The sequence below is a fragment of the Myotis daubentonii genome, chromosome 14 (genome assembly GCF_963259705.1).
Source record: "Myotis daubentonii chromosome 14, mMyoDau2.1, whole genome shotgun sequence".
NCBI classification, from domain to species: domain Eukaryota; kingdom Metazoa; phylum Chordata; class Mammalia; order Chiroptera; family Vespertilionidae; genus Myotis; species Myotis daubentonii.
The window spans coordinates 50,227,251-50,243,799 of record NC_081853.1 but is presented as its reverse complement, the minus strand read 5'-3'; the positions used below and the strand labels follow the sequence as shown (position 1 = coordinate 50,243,799).

General features: G+C 47.4%; 1 protein-coding gene across 2 annotated transcripts in view; it reads left to right on the top strand.

Annotated features, from left to right (window-relative positions):
- The window catches only part of LARS2 (leucyl-tRNA synthetase 2, mitochondrial), a 110,347-nt gene that overhangs the window by 76,823 nt on the left and 16,975 nt on the right, over positions 1-16,549 (top strand). For both annotated transcript variants that reach the window (XM_059664329.1, XM_059664330.1), the window contains exons 14-15: positions 1,278-1,415; positions 11,957-12,057. In XM_059664329.1, the coding sequence (XP_059520312.1) occupies positions 1,278-1,415; positions 11,957-12,057 (239 nt within the window). The remainder of the gene's footprint in view (positions 1-1,277; positions 1,416-11,956; positions 12,058-16,549) is intronic.

Here is a 16,549-nt window from a genome sequence, read left to right as displayed (position 1 = left end):
CACACCTCTGCACACTCACACACACACCTCCAAGAGTCATCATAGGAAGTGGTTCTCTCCCTGCCTCTCCCCCCACCCCCCCCCCCCCACACCCCCCCAGCATACCTGAGGACCGGGAGTATGGGGAAGCCTTCCTTTTAGGATCTCTGTGGACTAAAGACCCAGTTAGGTGACAGGGAGTTGTGGGCTCTTTTCTGACAGGTACCCTAAGTTTGCTCATTGCATTTAGGAGTCAAATACAAGCTCTTGCTGTCTGCATTTAAAAAATAAGACTGAATACCACATGATCTCACTCATTTGTGGAATATAGAGAACAACATAGACTGATGAACAGGGACAGATCCAAAGACAGAGAAACAGCGATCAGACTATGAATCCCCAGAGGGAAAGTAGGGGAGGGAGGGGGTAAGGGGGAGAGATCAACCAAAGGACTTGTATGCATGCATATAAGCCAAACCAAGGACACGGACAACAGGGGGATGAGAGCATGAGGGGGGTTGGGGGGGGGGGCGGCGCGGGGAGGTTGGGGGTTAATGGGAAATGAGGACACATTTGTAATACCTTAACCAATAAAGAAATTTAAAAAAAAAATAAGACTGAATTTCTGTTTTAAAATGAACATTTAGTGTCTGTATGGTAATCTCCATTGTAAATGCTACATTGCCCCCTGTTGGTAAGAACTTAAAAATCTCAATTTTCTATCATAATAAAAATTAAAATAAATTTAGATATTCAAATATGCATTATACAGAAATACCCTCCTTTTTTGCTTGTATATTTTCCTCTTGTCCTCATTTTATATGAAAATTGCATTTGTTAAAATATGTCTGTAATGGCTTCTGAAACAGTTTTTATAAATTTTACAAATGAACACTGATCTGACTTTTTTCTCCTTTGTTATATAAGGTTTTCTCTTTATATATATGTATATGTATTTATTTACTGTTTATTGATTTCAGAGAGGAAGGGAGAGGGAGAGAGAGATAGAAACATCAGTGAAGAGAGAGAATCATCGGTTGGCTGCCTCCTGCATGCTCTACACTGGGGATCGAGCCTGCCACCCGGGCATGTGCCCTGATGGGAATCGAACAGTGACCTCCACGCTCAACCATTGAGCATTGCCGGCCGGGCTCTCTTATTATATTTTTAAAAGGAAATCAGTGTTTTTCTCTGACATAATTTATTTCAGGGCATATGCAAATTACAGCCCATCTGTCTTATTTATGCAACTGTGGCCAAGCAGGTTTTTAAAAAATGACCATTTCTCTTTCTTCCAGTCCTTTCAGCCCAGCGCTGGCAGACTACTGGATGCCAGTGGATCTGTACATTGGGGGGAAAGAGCACGCCGTCATGCACTTGTTCTATGCGAGATTCTTCAGTCATTTCTGCCACGATCAAAAAATGGTCAAGCACAGGTGAGCAGTGAGGCCGCTTTGCAAAAGAATTCAGCACCATGAACAGCAACTTAAAGCAGGCATCCTACTGAAGCCAGTAATGTCTCAGAAGAATTCTGCTTTTCGAGTCTATTTTAGTGCTCAGGGTCAGCCTGAACCATTGGGGGTGCGTTTCTGTTGCCTAATTGTTGTAGGAGATGGCACCGCATGTTCCCATCAGATCTTGCCTTCAGCCCTTCTCTGTCTGACGGAGTTAAGCAATTGAGATTTTTTACTTGAGAGGCAGAGACGAGCGGTTTATGATGCTTCACTACAGCTTTTTGTCGCTTCTCATGTTCGGTCATATTTATTTTCTGGCCCCTTGGTACAAGCTCTGTTTCCAAGCTGGACTGAATCCTACCTCACTATATCACTCTGATAAAAATATATAACGGATTAAAGGCTAGGGAATCACATTGTAAATCCATTTGCTGGGGTCCCACCCCAGCAGGTCCAGGGGTCCCCAAAGGTGTGGACGGAGTCGGCGAAGAAGGAATGACACAGAGGCAGCATTCAGTTGATCAGTATGGTTGGGTTCTCTTGCCTGGTTCTATTGCCAGGTTCTGTAGGTTCTCCAGCCAGGTTCAGTCACCAGGTTCTAGTCAGGTTCTCTTGCCAATTTCTGTAGTCAGGTTCAGTCCAGTATCTTTTGCCATGTTCTCTCGCTAGGTTCTGTCTCTAGGTTCTGTGGCCAGTTTCTGTCCAGGATCTTTTGCCATGTTCTCTCCAGCGAAGTTCTTCTGTCTCTAGGTTCTGTGTCTAGGTTCTGTGTTCTGTTGTCTTGTTACATCTGTATTTATACCAGTTGATTCCAATCCTATCAATCTCTATTCCAAAGGTTAGGGCGTTTCTTATCTCCATTCCAGGGAGTAAAGATTATGTAGCTTAAGCATGATTGTTCGTAGTTAAAGTGATTAATTACCCGCCTTGCACTTAGTTAAGGGGTTTTATTCCCTCCCTAACTTCAGGGGAAAATCCCTACCTGGGGAAACAACCTTTCTCAGAGAGGTGACCTTGGTTAAAACACATAGTGCCAAGAAGGTGAGCAAACATATTAAGAACAGTATGCCATATATGCCAGGTCCCTTGAAACAGCAAGGATGGACCGGCTCCCGGCATCCATTGATAAATTCTCTTCCTGTTGGCCTGTTGATCAAGTCCCTAGGATGTTCAGAAAGATGTGCGTGTGCTTTTTCCCATGAAGTATATCATATATATTACATGTATTTAATGTACTAAACAACTTAAAGCATACAATGAAGTGCCATGCACCCCCTTCTCAGTTTAAGAAACAGTGTGAGCGGTTCCTTGGAGTTCCCGGGGTGCCCTCTCCAACATCCCTCTTCCTCTACTACTACCCCTCGCCCAGCAAACCCCTGCCCTGAATCTTGAATTATTCACTCTCTTACTTTTCTTTATAAATGTATCACCTCTGTGTGTGTGTGTGTGTGTGTGTGTGTGTGTGTGTGTTTCAACAATATGCACTGTTTAGTTTTCCTGTGTTTGAGTAGGATCTTATTTCAGCCGCTCTGTCCGGCTTTACTTGCTCAACACTCCTGGGTTCATCCACGCTGCTGCACAGAGTTGAGCGTTCCTCTCTCACACTGTGGTGTCTGTTACAGGGAATGGATTCTAATGCAGAACTCGGTGTATGTGCCCAAAGCCCCACGTGTCAGTGGTTCTCTGGGGTGTGTCCCTAAGAGTAGAGCTGCCGATTGTGGGGTTTGCACATGTTCACCTTGACTCAGGAGCACCATGTTGGTTACATAAACCCACCCTCTCACAGCAGAGGTGAGGGCTCCTGTTGCTCTGTCTATGTCTTCATCATGACAACAGCTTTACATTTTGAAAAGCTGGTGGTTATAGGATGGATTGCTCTGTGAGTTAGATTTGCGTTAGCAACACTGCTGACTTACTGAAGTTTGGCATGTTTTTAATGTTTATGGTCCTCTGTGTTTCCTCTTACACTGGATCCTTGACTGTGTCCTTTGCTCGTATTTCTTTTTTTAATATACTTTTATTGATTTCAGAGAGGAAGGGAGAGAGAGATAGAAACATCAACAATGAGTGAGAATCATGGATCGCTGCCTCCTGCACGCCCCCTACTGGGGATTGAGTCCGCAAACCAGGCATGTGCCCTGATCAGATGGAACTGTGACCTCCTGTTCACAGGTCGATGCTCAACCACTGAGCCACGCTGGCCCGGCTGCCCATATTTCTTCTGGGTAGTGTTCTATTGTTTGTAGGAATTCTTTTTAAAAAATATATATTTATTGATTTCAGAGAGGAATGGGAGGAGAGAGAGAGAGAGAGAGAGAGAGAGAGAGAGAGAGAGAGAGAGAGAGAGAAACATCCATGATGAGAGAGAATCATTGATCAGCTGCCCCCCCCACACTGGGGATCAAGCCCACAACCCAGGCATGTGCCCTTGGCCGGAATCGAACCTGGGACCCTTCAGTCCACAGGCTGATGCTCTATCCACTGAGCCAAGCCAGCTAGGGCGTTTGTAGAAATTCTTGAGTTATTCTGGATGCTAATGCTTTTTCAGCTGTAGGAATTGCAAGTATTTTTTCCCAGTCCTTAGCTTGCCTTATTTTTATGTCTTTTGATGAACAAAAACTCATAATTGAATGTAGTAAATTTTAATAACCTTTCATTGCTTTTAGTGTCTCAGTAGCATCCATTTCCCCCCTGATCAGTAGAGTCCTCTCCCTCATAAATCAAGTTTTCATATATATGCAAGGGCCTATTATAGGATCTTTATTCCTTCCATTGGTTTATTTGGTTTTTGCTGTGCTAGTTATTTACTGGATTTATTTTAATTGTATAAGTCTTAATATTCAGTAAGGGAAGTCCTCCTACTTTATTCTTTTTCTCTGGGAGTATCTTAGCCGTGCTTGGACCTTTGTTCTTCCGTGTATATTTCAGATTCAGCTTCTCAGATCCACAGAAGTATCTATGGGAATGTGGTTGGAATTGCTATATCTTTTCTCACTCTTCCTTCTTGCATCTCTGATCTTAACATCTGAAGTCATGTCCTTTTTTTTCAAATCACATGCTTTAGAATAGCTCTCGTGTTCTTTAGTGAAGGTCCAACTATGAGTTCTCTTTTGTGAGTTTGCCAGCTCGATGACCATGTTTTACATGTTTCATTTGTCCTTTTTTTAATGCACCATCTTTTAGAATATTTTTAAATTTTTTATTTATTGATTTGAGAGAGAGAGAGAGAGAGAGAGAGAGAGAGAGATCAACTTGTTTTTCCACTTATGTATGCATTCATTGGTTGATTCTTGTATGTGCTCTGACCAGGGATCGAGCCTGCAATCTTGGCATATTGGGACAACACTCTAACCAACTAAGCTACCTGGCCGGGGCCTTTAGTCTGTTTTTTATTTGCAAAGAAAAGTAGGAAAATGTCTGATTATCTCCCCAGCCAGATAACCCTGACTAACAATAGAAAGTAATTATACATGTCTAAGATTAAAATATTTTAGCTACACAGAAAGAGAACATTGAAATGTCCTCCCTGCACCCCACCCTGCACACTTCTCCTCAACTTGCTAACAGTGTTTTGATTTCTTCCCCCCCCCAAAATTTGCATAGCTCTGTGTTCCTATTGATATACGCATTTTGACATGTTACATATATTATTTGTATATCTTTTGCTTTTTTTTAATTCAATAATATAACTTAGTGATCTTTCCATGTCGGCACATAAAAATCTTCTGCTCTATCCTAGCTGGTTTGGCTCAGTGGATAGAGCGTCGGCCTGCAGACCAAAGGGTCCTGGGTTCAATTCCAGTCAAGGGCACGTACCTTGGTTGCTGGCTCCTCCCTGGCCCTGGCCCTTATCGGGGCTCGTGCAGGAGGCAACCAATCGATGTGTTTCTTTCACATCGATGTTTCTCTCTGTCTTTCCCTCTCTCTTCCACTCTCTCTAAAAAGCAATGGAAAAATATCCTCAGATGAGGATTAAATATATATATTCTGTTCTTTTTAACTTATTCGTAGTGTCCCACCATAAGGATATGCCATAATTTATTTAAGCAGTCATCTATGTGTTCAGTTGCTGTTACAAAAAAATTAAAAAGTCTGATGACTCTTTACCGATACTCTTGGCAGGTGTTTGGAATTCTGTCTGCAGGTTCAAGTCCTAACACTGGGGAGTGCTGGGTCAAAGGATTTGTGTTTTTACATTTTTGAAAGCTAAAAAATGTTACTTTTAAAACCTCTGTGATGCAGACGACAGTCAGTTTCATTAACAAGCAGCGCATGGAGCGCTCAGACCTGCTCCCTCGGTCTGTGCATGCTCACACGGATGGGAAATCTACTGTACAGAAAACTAATTCAGGACAAATTAAATACATAAAATAATTTTCTTCTCATTAGACCCAGAGAGCTTTGCGAGTAAAAATAAACTGATCCGTGGCAGGAACGAAACACGTTGACAGCTTTAATCCTCAGGTAATAAGTGAGTTCACGTGTTTGTACCGGGGGTGGTAGGATTTATGATTCTGCCTTGCCTTTCTGATTCCTTCTCTATGGAAACCTCTGTACCTCGCTGGATAAAGATCACCCCTGAGGATGCCCATCGGGTCCTGCTTCTGTCACCAGTGGGTGGTATGCACTCTTGGAGACTATTCGTTTTCAGGGTGGGGGACTTTTGTTCCGCCAAGAGCCATTTGAATATTTATAACATCATTCGAGAGCCATACAAAATTATCAACTTAAAAACTGCCTGTTAGGCTCAGTCCCTGGCCCTGGTCGTAGTGCGTGTGGGAGGCAAGCAATCGATGTATCTCTCTCACATCGATGTTTTTCTCTCTGTCTCTCCCCCTCCCTTCCCCTCTCTCTAAAAATCAATTTGAAAATCTCCTCGGTTGAGGATTAACAAAGACAAAACAAAACAAACAATTAGCCTGCTATATTGGGTCAAACATTTAATTAACTCACCCCTAGAGCCTTGGCAGGGCCAGACCGAATGATTCCGCAGGCCTTGTACAGCCTGCGGGTCGGATGCTCCCCACCCCTGGTTTAAATCAATCGAGTTGAACCCCTTGACATAAACAGATACAAGTGTATGTTCTTCAAAGGACGGGCTCTCCTTGGGGTAGGGAGAATCGGATGGAGGTCAAGTACAAAGGCCCGGTGCAGCAGGGGAAGCACTCCTGTCCCACACGGGTCTAGACAGAAAGGCTGTAAGTGACTTCTGGCTCCTCTTTGTGGCAGTAACTAAATCAGTGACTCATTTGATGGCTACCTGTCTTAAGGTATAGGACAGGGCCTGGCTGCTTTCATGACTTCTTCTCCGTGGGTTAAAACTATATTTGAGGCCCGGATGGTGTGGCTAAGTGGTTGAGCATCGACCCGGGAACCAGAAGGTCACAGTTCGTTGCTCCCCTGTTAGCAGCCTCTGCTGACCCCGGGAGCTCTCTCCTGTTCCTCTGACCACACCAGAGCCGGCTCCTGGGAGAAGGGAAGGGAAGGAATAGAAGAGAAGCTTCGCTTGGGTCTCCCTGTATTAGCAAGGTCTCCCTGTGCGCTATTGGTTGGCTGCTAGGAAACAGAAATGGTGATGTTTTGAGAATGAGCCATGGCTTCAAGCTTCGAAACTGGCTAATGCTGTGAATATAATGGTCCAAGGCGGAGGTGAATTCAGTCTGGAAAGTCTAAGCTGGAAATGTTTTCAGAGATCCATGGCTTCCTGTTTTCTTTCTCCAAGATCTCCAGGCTAGCCACCAGACGTGGTCAGCAGCAGGCCCTCTAGGGCTTTCTAAGTAGGTCAGTGCCAGCCACAGGGACTGCTTAGGCCCTCATGAGCCCTGGGATCCTCTTAGCCACATCTTGCTTAGCATATTCCTTGCACGCAATCATTTGCATAAGGGTGTTTAAAAGAGCCTATCAATCTATGCTCTGAATTCCTTGTTTCTTCTATTAATTAGCAACTCCCTCCCTCCCTTTCCTTCCTTCCCTCCTTCTCCCCTCCCTCCCTTCCTTTCTTAGTGGGGTAAAGGGGCCTTCCATGACCAGCAGGTACAGCTGTAATTTCTGAGTTAGTGCAGTCCAGACGGTCGAGGAAGCACGAAGATGCACCATTCTGCCTGCCCCCAGCTGAGCTGCAGTGCAAGCAACGCAGCCCACCCCCAGCGGTGGTGTGAAAGGAGCAAGGAGGAAGCCCGCTCAGAACAAGGAGCACAAATGTGTATTCATGAAATGAAGCCGTGGAGGGCCGTCCTCAAGGCAGTGCCCCGCATGCTGCCCCCACTCTGGATGGTCCCCAGTCAGAGGGGTTTGGTGGTGTAGAGTCGCAGGCCTTTCGCTTTCTTTTAAACACCCACCCCCCCCATCCAGCCACTGTGATGAATGAGTGAATGAACGTACAAGCAAATGGGAGTGCCCTACGCCAGGCGTGCATCTTGATAATGAACTTGGCAGTGTGATGTGATCTCTACTACAGCAGGACTGTTCCAAGTCCAGCAGGGCCCTTGACGTCCCCTTGACCCTCACCCCCGGGCACCGTGCCCCTCGCATCTCACCTGGTGCCCTCCTGAAGGTGTCAAGTGTTATTTATGAGCACGTCTCGGGCGCCCGTTTTGCTGTGAGCTTTCTGATTAATTGCAGAGTGCTCTGCACCCCGTTGTTGCTCAGATGTGTGTTGAATAAATAAGCGTGAGTCCTCATTTAGAGCTAAGCTGCACATGGGGGCGGATGTGGCTGGCTTCAGCCAAGAAAATGAGAACCAGATACCCACAGGCCTGTGGAGCCCCCCTGGGGCCCTGGAAGAGTCAGGGTGGGGATCACGGGAATGAGCTGTTCAGGAGCTGGGGAGCACCTTCCCCACTGAAATTCCTTGCCAACACTCGGGGTTCTCTCCCACTCTCATTCCCTTGTTCCTGCTGTTCCTCCTTTGAGCTTAAAGTGGGCAGTTTGAAATCTATCAGTGCACCTCTCCCTGCAAAAGTCCCCCCACCCCTCACCCCTGCCCCCAGCTCTTAGGGTGCTCGGACAGTGGTTTGGTCCAGGGAGAGCCAAGGGCTGGCTCCCTGAGGGCGGGGGGCTTTGCCCACCAGGACATCCCCAGGGCCTGGCTCAGCATCAGACACATAGGAGGCACCCAGTAGACACCTGTTAGATAAAAATCATAAATTCACTGGTGCCTCTGCTTTCTGAGAAGGTGGTACTAAGAGGAATTTGATGCTCAGTCTGAGGCAGCCGGGGAGAGCTGCCAGGATCTGCGGTGCCTGGGAAGTGGGGGGTCAGGGCCCCTGGGCAGTCCCGCCATCCCTGCTCTGGGTGATGCCGCCAGGACGGCTGGGGGAGGAGGGCCTGGCGAGCCTAAGCTACCGGCTGTGTCCTGTGTTTGAGAAATTAAGACCGACTCCTGCAAGGAGCAGGCCTGGACTCTGCCCTGCTCTCTGAGTCCCGCCTGCCAGTTCTGGGGACAGCCTCCAGGGTGGACACGCACTCCAAAAGGGCTAGAAGTGGTTCTGAAACAGGCAGAACTAACTGTTGGTGTCAGCAGCCAGGCTGGTGGTGCCCCTGGAAGGTGGTTGGGGGTCTGCAGGAGGTTGGTCACATTCTGGTCATTGACCTGGATGCTGGTTACACCAGTGTATGTGTTTATGTTGTGAAAATTCATCAAGTTTGACCTCTAGGATTTATATGCTTTTCAGTATGTGTGCTGAACTGCTTGTAAAAGTTGGATTTTTTTGCCCTAGCCAGTTTGGCTCAGTGGACAGAGCATTGGCCTTTGGACTGAAGGGTCTTGGGTTCAATTCCGGTCAAGGGCACATAGTTGCAGGCTCAGTCCCTGGTCCCTGTCTGGGCACTAGCTGGAGGCAACCAATTGATGTGTCTCTCTCACATCGATGTCTCTCTCTCTCTCTCTCTCTCTCTTGCTCTCGCTCTCGCTCTCTCGCTCTCTCTCTCTCTCTAGCTCGCTCCCTCCCTCCTTCCCTTCTTCCCTCCCTCCCCCTTACTTCCATTCTCTTTAAAAATCAGTGGGAAAATACCCTCTGGTGAGGATTAACAACCCCCCCCCCCCCCAAAGGTTTATGTTTCTGAGGCCTGAGGAGTGCCGCATTCGGCCGCCTGCCCGCTGGAGTAAGGCTCGCCTGCTGGAAGGTTGCAATTCCGCTCGTCCCCAGAAGGTGGCGGCGTTGCGCCACTCGATAAACTGCAAGAACAGAGAACGGGGTTCCATTCTTCGCCTACCCTTCTTGAGGATTAAATACTACTGATTTTATCTTTGGGAATTTAGATTGTTCCCTCCCAAATTCCACCCCAAAGACATCTTTTTAAAATCTGACTTAAAAGTGACCAAAGCATGGACTCGCAGTGAGAACTAGCGCAGGAACACTGGAGCCCGAGGTAGCAGCCGGGAAGTTACGCGCATCCTCCCGCACCAGCGCTGCTGCGGGGAAGTTGCGTCGGGCAGCAGCCTGTACACACGTGCACTGCTCATAACAAGGTTTTACATACGCAGGCCAGGGGTCCTTTTTGTCTAGCTGACCCTCATCTCGTTCCTGCTCAGCCTCTTTGATCAATTCTACCCCCTGCCTCCCCCAAATCCCTTTGAACCACCTCTGTCCTCGCAGCCACGGGGGCTGCGCAGTGTGCGACCCGGGGCCTGTCCGGAGGCCTTGCCAGGAGCGGACCTCCTCTGCATGAGAGCATCAGAGGCTGTGGGCCACGTGAGAGCCTGTGGCATGAGCACAGCCAGCCCCCCCCCCCCCCTACTTCACTAGAGCGGAGTTTGTGGTCGGCGCCGCCTCTGAAGTGACTGGGTTTCTTGAACCTCGACATAAAAGCCACTCCGTGTAGGTGAACTCGAAGCCCAAGGTTTGCATGTGGAGAGGGAGGGCGGGCTGCCGCGATGTGCGTGGGAACGCCACTCAGCCTCCCGTGTCTCCATGGATGTGAAACATGGACCGGGGAGCAGCCATGTCTCCACAGGTCATTCGTGGAGTTAGAGTAGCTCTTGCTGACGTGCCTCAAAGCTGAATCAGGTGGACTCCTCAGAATAAACATTTTAAATCTGAAATGAAGTCATTCAGTGTGAGGGTCAACCTCAACTTGTCCTCTTTAGAGAAAAAGTTTGTGTTTTACTATTCAGCCAGTAAGGGTGTGACTAAAACTCCTTTTTTTAAGAAAAAGAAAACTCAGTCAATATAAATAAATTATAACACATCTATTGTAGAACACAAGATAGGTGTTTAAATATGAGCTAGATGCCCTCCCCAGTTGCTTAGTGGTTAGAGCATCAGCCAGTGGACTGCAGGGTCCCAGGTTCGAGTCCTAGTTAAGGGAACGTGCCTCAGTTGCAGGCTTGATTCCCTGCCCAGGTCAGGGCGCATGCGGGAGGTGATATGTCTCTCTAACATCTCTCTCTCTCTCTCTCTCTCTCTCTCTCTCTCTCTCTCTCCCCCCCCCTTCCCTACCACTCTCGCTAAATAAATAAATAAATAAATAAATAAATGGAAAAAAATCCTCTGGTGAGGATTAACAAAAAAAATAACATAAAAAATAATACAGATCTATATGGACTGCTGTGGAAAAAAAGGTTATTTGTATTGTTAAACGAAATGCCACAAAGTAATGTGCACTATGACCGCAACGATTTAAATCCACCCAGAAGTCTCTACAACCATATATGTGTATACACAGGTTTGCATGGAAAAAGTTTTGGAAAAAGTCTCCAGACTTTTCCAGAATATTCACTAAACTATTAAGAATAACTGCCTCCTCAGAGGGGAGTAGGCCTTGGGGGCGGGGGGGGCGTTTGATGAACAGAAAGGGTGTATTCGTGTATAATTTGTATGAGTTAGAAATGTCTAACGCAGGCCCTGAATGTAAGGTTAAGGGGAGGGTAACTGTGCGAACAGCCTGCGTGAACCTCCGTGTCCTCCTGGCCCTTCCATGTGGTTCTGGAAACCTTACGAGTGTTTTCACGCGATCATTCCATTTCATCTCCCCAACGGCCCTTTGAGGCAGACTTCTACCGCCTCCCCTTACGATAAGCGCTGATGCTGAGAACGAGTGCATTGCCTTGGCTCGTAGAATTCCTTGAGAAGCAGAATGGAGGCTCAAATCCAGGCCTTCCAAAAGAAGTTAGTACCTGCTGGTTTGACTTAATGTTTTTACCGCTTATTTATTTATGTTAATTGTATTATTGATTATTTATTTATGTATTTTGAGAGGGGGGGGGGAAGGAAAAGGAGAGAGGAATAAAGAACATGGACTTGTTCCCCTTCTTTGCGCTCTCACGGTTGCTTCTTGTATGTGCCCTGACTGGAGATCGCACCCGCAACCTTGGCGTATTGGGACGACGCTCTAACCAACTGAGCTCCGCGGCCAGGGCTCTTGCCACTAATTTCTAAGGAGCCATTTGTTCAAGTGGTTTTACACGTGGCAGTGCTCGGCCCACCTGTTTTCAGAGAGGGCGGTCCTCTCTCTCCAACTGCTGTTCTCTGGCTGCTTTGAATACCTCGCCCATCAGTCTTCTTCTCCTGCTCTTTTCGCAGAGAGCCTTTCCATAAGCTGCTGGCCCAAGGCCTTATCAAGGGGCAGACCTTCCGCCTTCCATCTGGTCAGTATCTACGGAGAGAGGAAGTCGATCTCACAGGTAAGAATGGCCCAGCCGGGCCCATCCAGGTGGGTGCAGAGGACCGAGGCCAGGCCTGAGAGCCGCTGACAAAGGCCTTGGCTGCGTGCGAAGCAGGAGCGGGGCCTGTGGCCTCCTGGTCTCAGCCTCAGCTGGCTCGGGGCCCGCCCTCTGCAGGCGGCCGGGCCCCATCCAATCCAGCCTGTTAGCTACTGGCGGGTGTTCATCCGTATGTAACATGGAGCCAGTCGGGCGTCGCCTCCTGTCCCAGCTCGTGTTTGACAGCCCCTGTCGGGGACAGCTCCCAGCCAGGAGACTGGGGTCCCCCCGCGTTTCTGCCACGTCGTCTAGAGGCGCATTGGAGAAGCTGGGGGCCACCTCTCTACTTGCTCCCGCAGCCCCCGCAGCCACCCGTCCAGGTCCAGCGCTGCCTGGTGGACGCCCTCCCTCATTCCCTGGACAGCCCTCCCCGCTCTCCTGAGCCTCTCCCTCCACCCTGTGCTTCACTCTTCCTCACAGAGAGCGCCTCCCACCGGCTCCTTAGGTGGCGTGATGAGCACATGTCCTGTGCACCCAGCACACAAAGTAAACATGTTCAGAAATGCGGAAGGGGGTGACAGGGAGGCAGCTGTGAGAAACCCCCGGCACTGTGGCCCTGAAATTCTTTAGAAAACCAGTGCATAATGGGTGAGATTAGGTGAAGCCAATACCCCCTAAATGGTCGGCAGCCTCCCACGCCAAGCAGTAGAGGAGTTACCTAATCAAAGCGGTCAGATGTCCGGTTAGCAGTGGTCACCGTGGGAGAAAAAGGAGCTGGAGAGGCAGAAGTTGGCAGTGTTTCTCCAGCACGGATCAGGGGCACATAAATCCAGCTCTGAGGGAAGCGGTCAGGGCACAAAGGCACCAGCCGAGGGCATGAGCGAGGCCTGACAGCCAGCCACGTACCAGACGAGGCACCTCAGGGCCACATCTGCCGAGAGGGGCCATTTTAACTCCTCAGCTTCCCTGCCCAGAAGGATGCCTTTTTCCTGATTCTCCTGGTTCGCACAGCAGGGCTGTGTATGCGAGCACAGCCTAGAGCAGAGCACAGCCCGGAGCAGCGGTGGGGCCCTGGGGGGCAGAGGTTCCCTGAGCCTCAGCACAGCCTGCACCCAACAGCTCCCTCTGCTCCGAGGCCAGTGTTGTGAAAATCTTCCCCTTCTCACGGAGACTTGTCCCCGGGAGCGAAACCGAGGGTCAGCAGGGGAAGCCTCCATCCACTTAGTGTGTGCTCCTCTCCTGAAGTGTGGACTTGGCTTTTAGGCACATGTTTCGGTCCCTTGGGCGTTTGACGGTTTTAGCACAAGGATGTGGGGGCATCACCCCAGCGCAGCTGCAGGAAATACCAGCAGCCCCACCTCGTGGGGGACGTCCCCAGGCCACTCCTCTCTCCTCCCTCTCCTCCAGCCCCTGGTTCCTCTTCCTGCTTCTCTCTGTCCTGTTTTCCAGGCTTGGATTCTGCTCGCCCCTCATTTCCGTTTGCAGAGCGACCTTAGGGAGCCACTGTGCCCGGTCTTGCCCCATCTCTCTAGGTTTTTATGGCTGCAGTGCCCAACGCCATCCAAACAGAGCGTCTGTCTCCTAGTTCCAGGTCCTGAGAAAGAGGCTTAGCCTGGTCAGATGTCCTTCCTGGCCCCGGCCTCCTCCAAACTTGGTCATTTCGGGCCTCCTCTGCCAGCGCCCCCTGGGCCACCGCGTGTGGGTGGGAAGGAGACACTTCCAAGGACAGGGCGTGGCTCTGGCAGCATCGAGGGACCACATTCGTGTGAGCCCAGTGAGTTAGCTCCGTGGCCTTGACAGTGTGAGATCATTGGTGACTAAGACCTGGACTAAAGGCCAGTGACCGAGACGCAGGGCGCTGTGCTGCTCTGAGGCCTCGCTGGTCAGCCGCCAGCTCCCATAGGAAACCCCGGACCCACAAAGAAAACAGCAATGCGTATGAGTCCTTCTTATCCTTCCTCATTTCCTCCTTCGGCACATACTTTTATTAAAGGAGAGATTGCTTTGTCTTATTTTGTGGTTGAGGGAAAATCATATTCATGAAGGGAGATTTGTGGTGGGAGGTGAGCCTCATTCACGTAAGAACAGTTTTTGTCATATAATGTGGATGGAGCGAGAAGGGCTTGTTCAGTGACTTAGCGCCGTTCCCGCGGGCAGTTGTAACTGCTCACCCACTGTTTTCTTTTTTTTTTTTTTTTTTTTTTTTTTTTTTTTTTTTTTTTTTTTTTTTCTTTTTCTTCTTTTTTTTTTTATTTATTTTTTTTTTATTTTTTATTTTTTATTTTTTTATTGCTTAAAGTATTACAAAGGGTATTACATATGTATCCATTTTATCCCCCCGCCCTAGACAGTCCCCTAGCCTCCCCTATCACCCAGTGTCTTATGTCCATTGGTTATGCTTATATGCGTGCATACAAGTCCTATAGTTGATCTCTTACCCCCCTACCTCCTGCCCCCCAACCCTCCCCGGCCTTCCCGTTGCAGCTCGACAATCTGTTTGAGGCAGCTCTGCCTCTGTATCTATTATTGTTCAAAAGTTTATAATGGTCTCTATTGTCCACGAATGAGTGAGATCATGTGGTATTTTTCCTTTATTGACTGGCTTATTTCACTTAGCATAATGCTCTCCAGTTCCATCCATGACGTTGCAAATGGTAAGAGTTCCTTCCTTTTTACAGCAGCATAGTATTCCATCGTGTAGATGTACCACAGTTTTCTAATCCATTCATCTACTGATGGGCACTTAGGCTGTTTCCAGATCTTAGCTATGGTGAATTGTGCTGCTATGAACATAGGGGTGCATATATCCTTTCTGATTGGTGTTTCTGGTTTCTTGGGATATATTCCTAGAAGTGGGATCACAGGGTCAAATGGGAGTTCCATTTTCAGTTTTTTAAGGAAACTCCATACTGTCTTCCATAGTGGCTGCACCAGTCTGCATTCCCACCAGCAGTGCACAAGTGTTCCTTTTTCTCCACATCCTCTCCAGCACTTGTCGTTTGTTGATTTGTTGATGATAGCCAGTCTGACAGGTGTGAGATGGTACCTCATTGCTGTTTTGATTTGCATCTCTCGGATGATTAGTGACTTTGAGCATGTTTTCATATGTCTCTTGGCTTTCTGGATGTCCTCTTTTGAAAGGTGTCTATTTAGGTCCTTTGCCCATTTTTTGATTGGATTGTTTATCTTTCTTTTGTTAAGTTGTATGAGTTCCCTATAAATTTTGGAGATTAGGCCCTTATCAGATATGTCATTGGCAAATATGTTTTCCCACACAGTGGGTTTTCTCGTTGTTTTGTTGATGGTTTCTTTTGCTGTGCAGAAGCTTTTTATTTTGATGTAGTCCCATTTGTTCATTTTTTCTTTAGTTTCAAGTGCCCTAGGAGCTGTATCAGTGAAGAAATTGCTTCGGCATATGTCTGAGATTTTCTTGCCTTTGGATTCTTCTAGAATTTTTATGGTATCCTGTCGTACATTTAAGTCCTTTATCCATTTTGAGTTTATTTTTGTGTATGGTGTAAGTTGGTGGTCTAGTTTCATTTTCTTGCATATATCTGTCCAATTTTCCCAGCACCATTTATTGAAGAGACTATCTTGGCTCCATTGTATGTTCTTGCCTCCTTTGTCAAATATTAATTGAGCATATTGGTTCGGGCCGATTTCTGGGCTCTCTATTCTATTCCATTGATCTATATGCCTATTCTTGTGCCAGTACCAGGCAGTTTTGAGAACAGTGGCTTTGTAATACAACTTGATATCTGGTATTGAGATCCCACCTACTTTGTTCTTTTTCAGGATTGCTGCAGCTATTCGGGGTCTTTTTTTATTCCAGATGAATTTTTGGAAAGTTCGTTCTAGATCTCTGAAGTATGCTGTTGGTACTTTAATGGGAAGTGCGTTGAATTTATAGATTGTTTTGGGTAGTATGGACATTTTGATGATGTTGATTCTACCAATCCATGAACACGGTATGTTCTTCCATCTGTTTATGTCTTCCTCTATGTCTTTTTTCAACGTCCTGTAGTTTTCTGAGTAGAGGTCTTTTACCTCTTTAGTTAAGTTTATTCCTAGGTAGCTTAGTTTATTCGGTGCAATGGTAAACGGGATTGTTTTTATAATCTCTCTTTCTGAAAGTTCACTATTGGTGTATAGAAATGCCTCAGATTTCTTGGGGTTAATTTTGTATCCTGCTACATTGCCAAATTCATGTATTAAGTCTAGTAGCTTTTTGATGGAATCTCTAGGGTTTTGTATGTATAATATCATGTCGTCTGCAAATAAGGACAGTTTTACTTCCTCTTTTCCAATTTGGATGCCTTTTATTTCTTCTTCTTGCCGAATTGCAATGGCTAACACTTCCAGTACTATGTTGAACAGGAGTGGTGAGAGGGGGCATCCCTGTCTTGTTCCTGTTCTTAGGGGAAATGGTGTTAGTTTTTGTCCGTTGAGTATGATGTTGGCTGTGGGCCTGTCA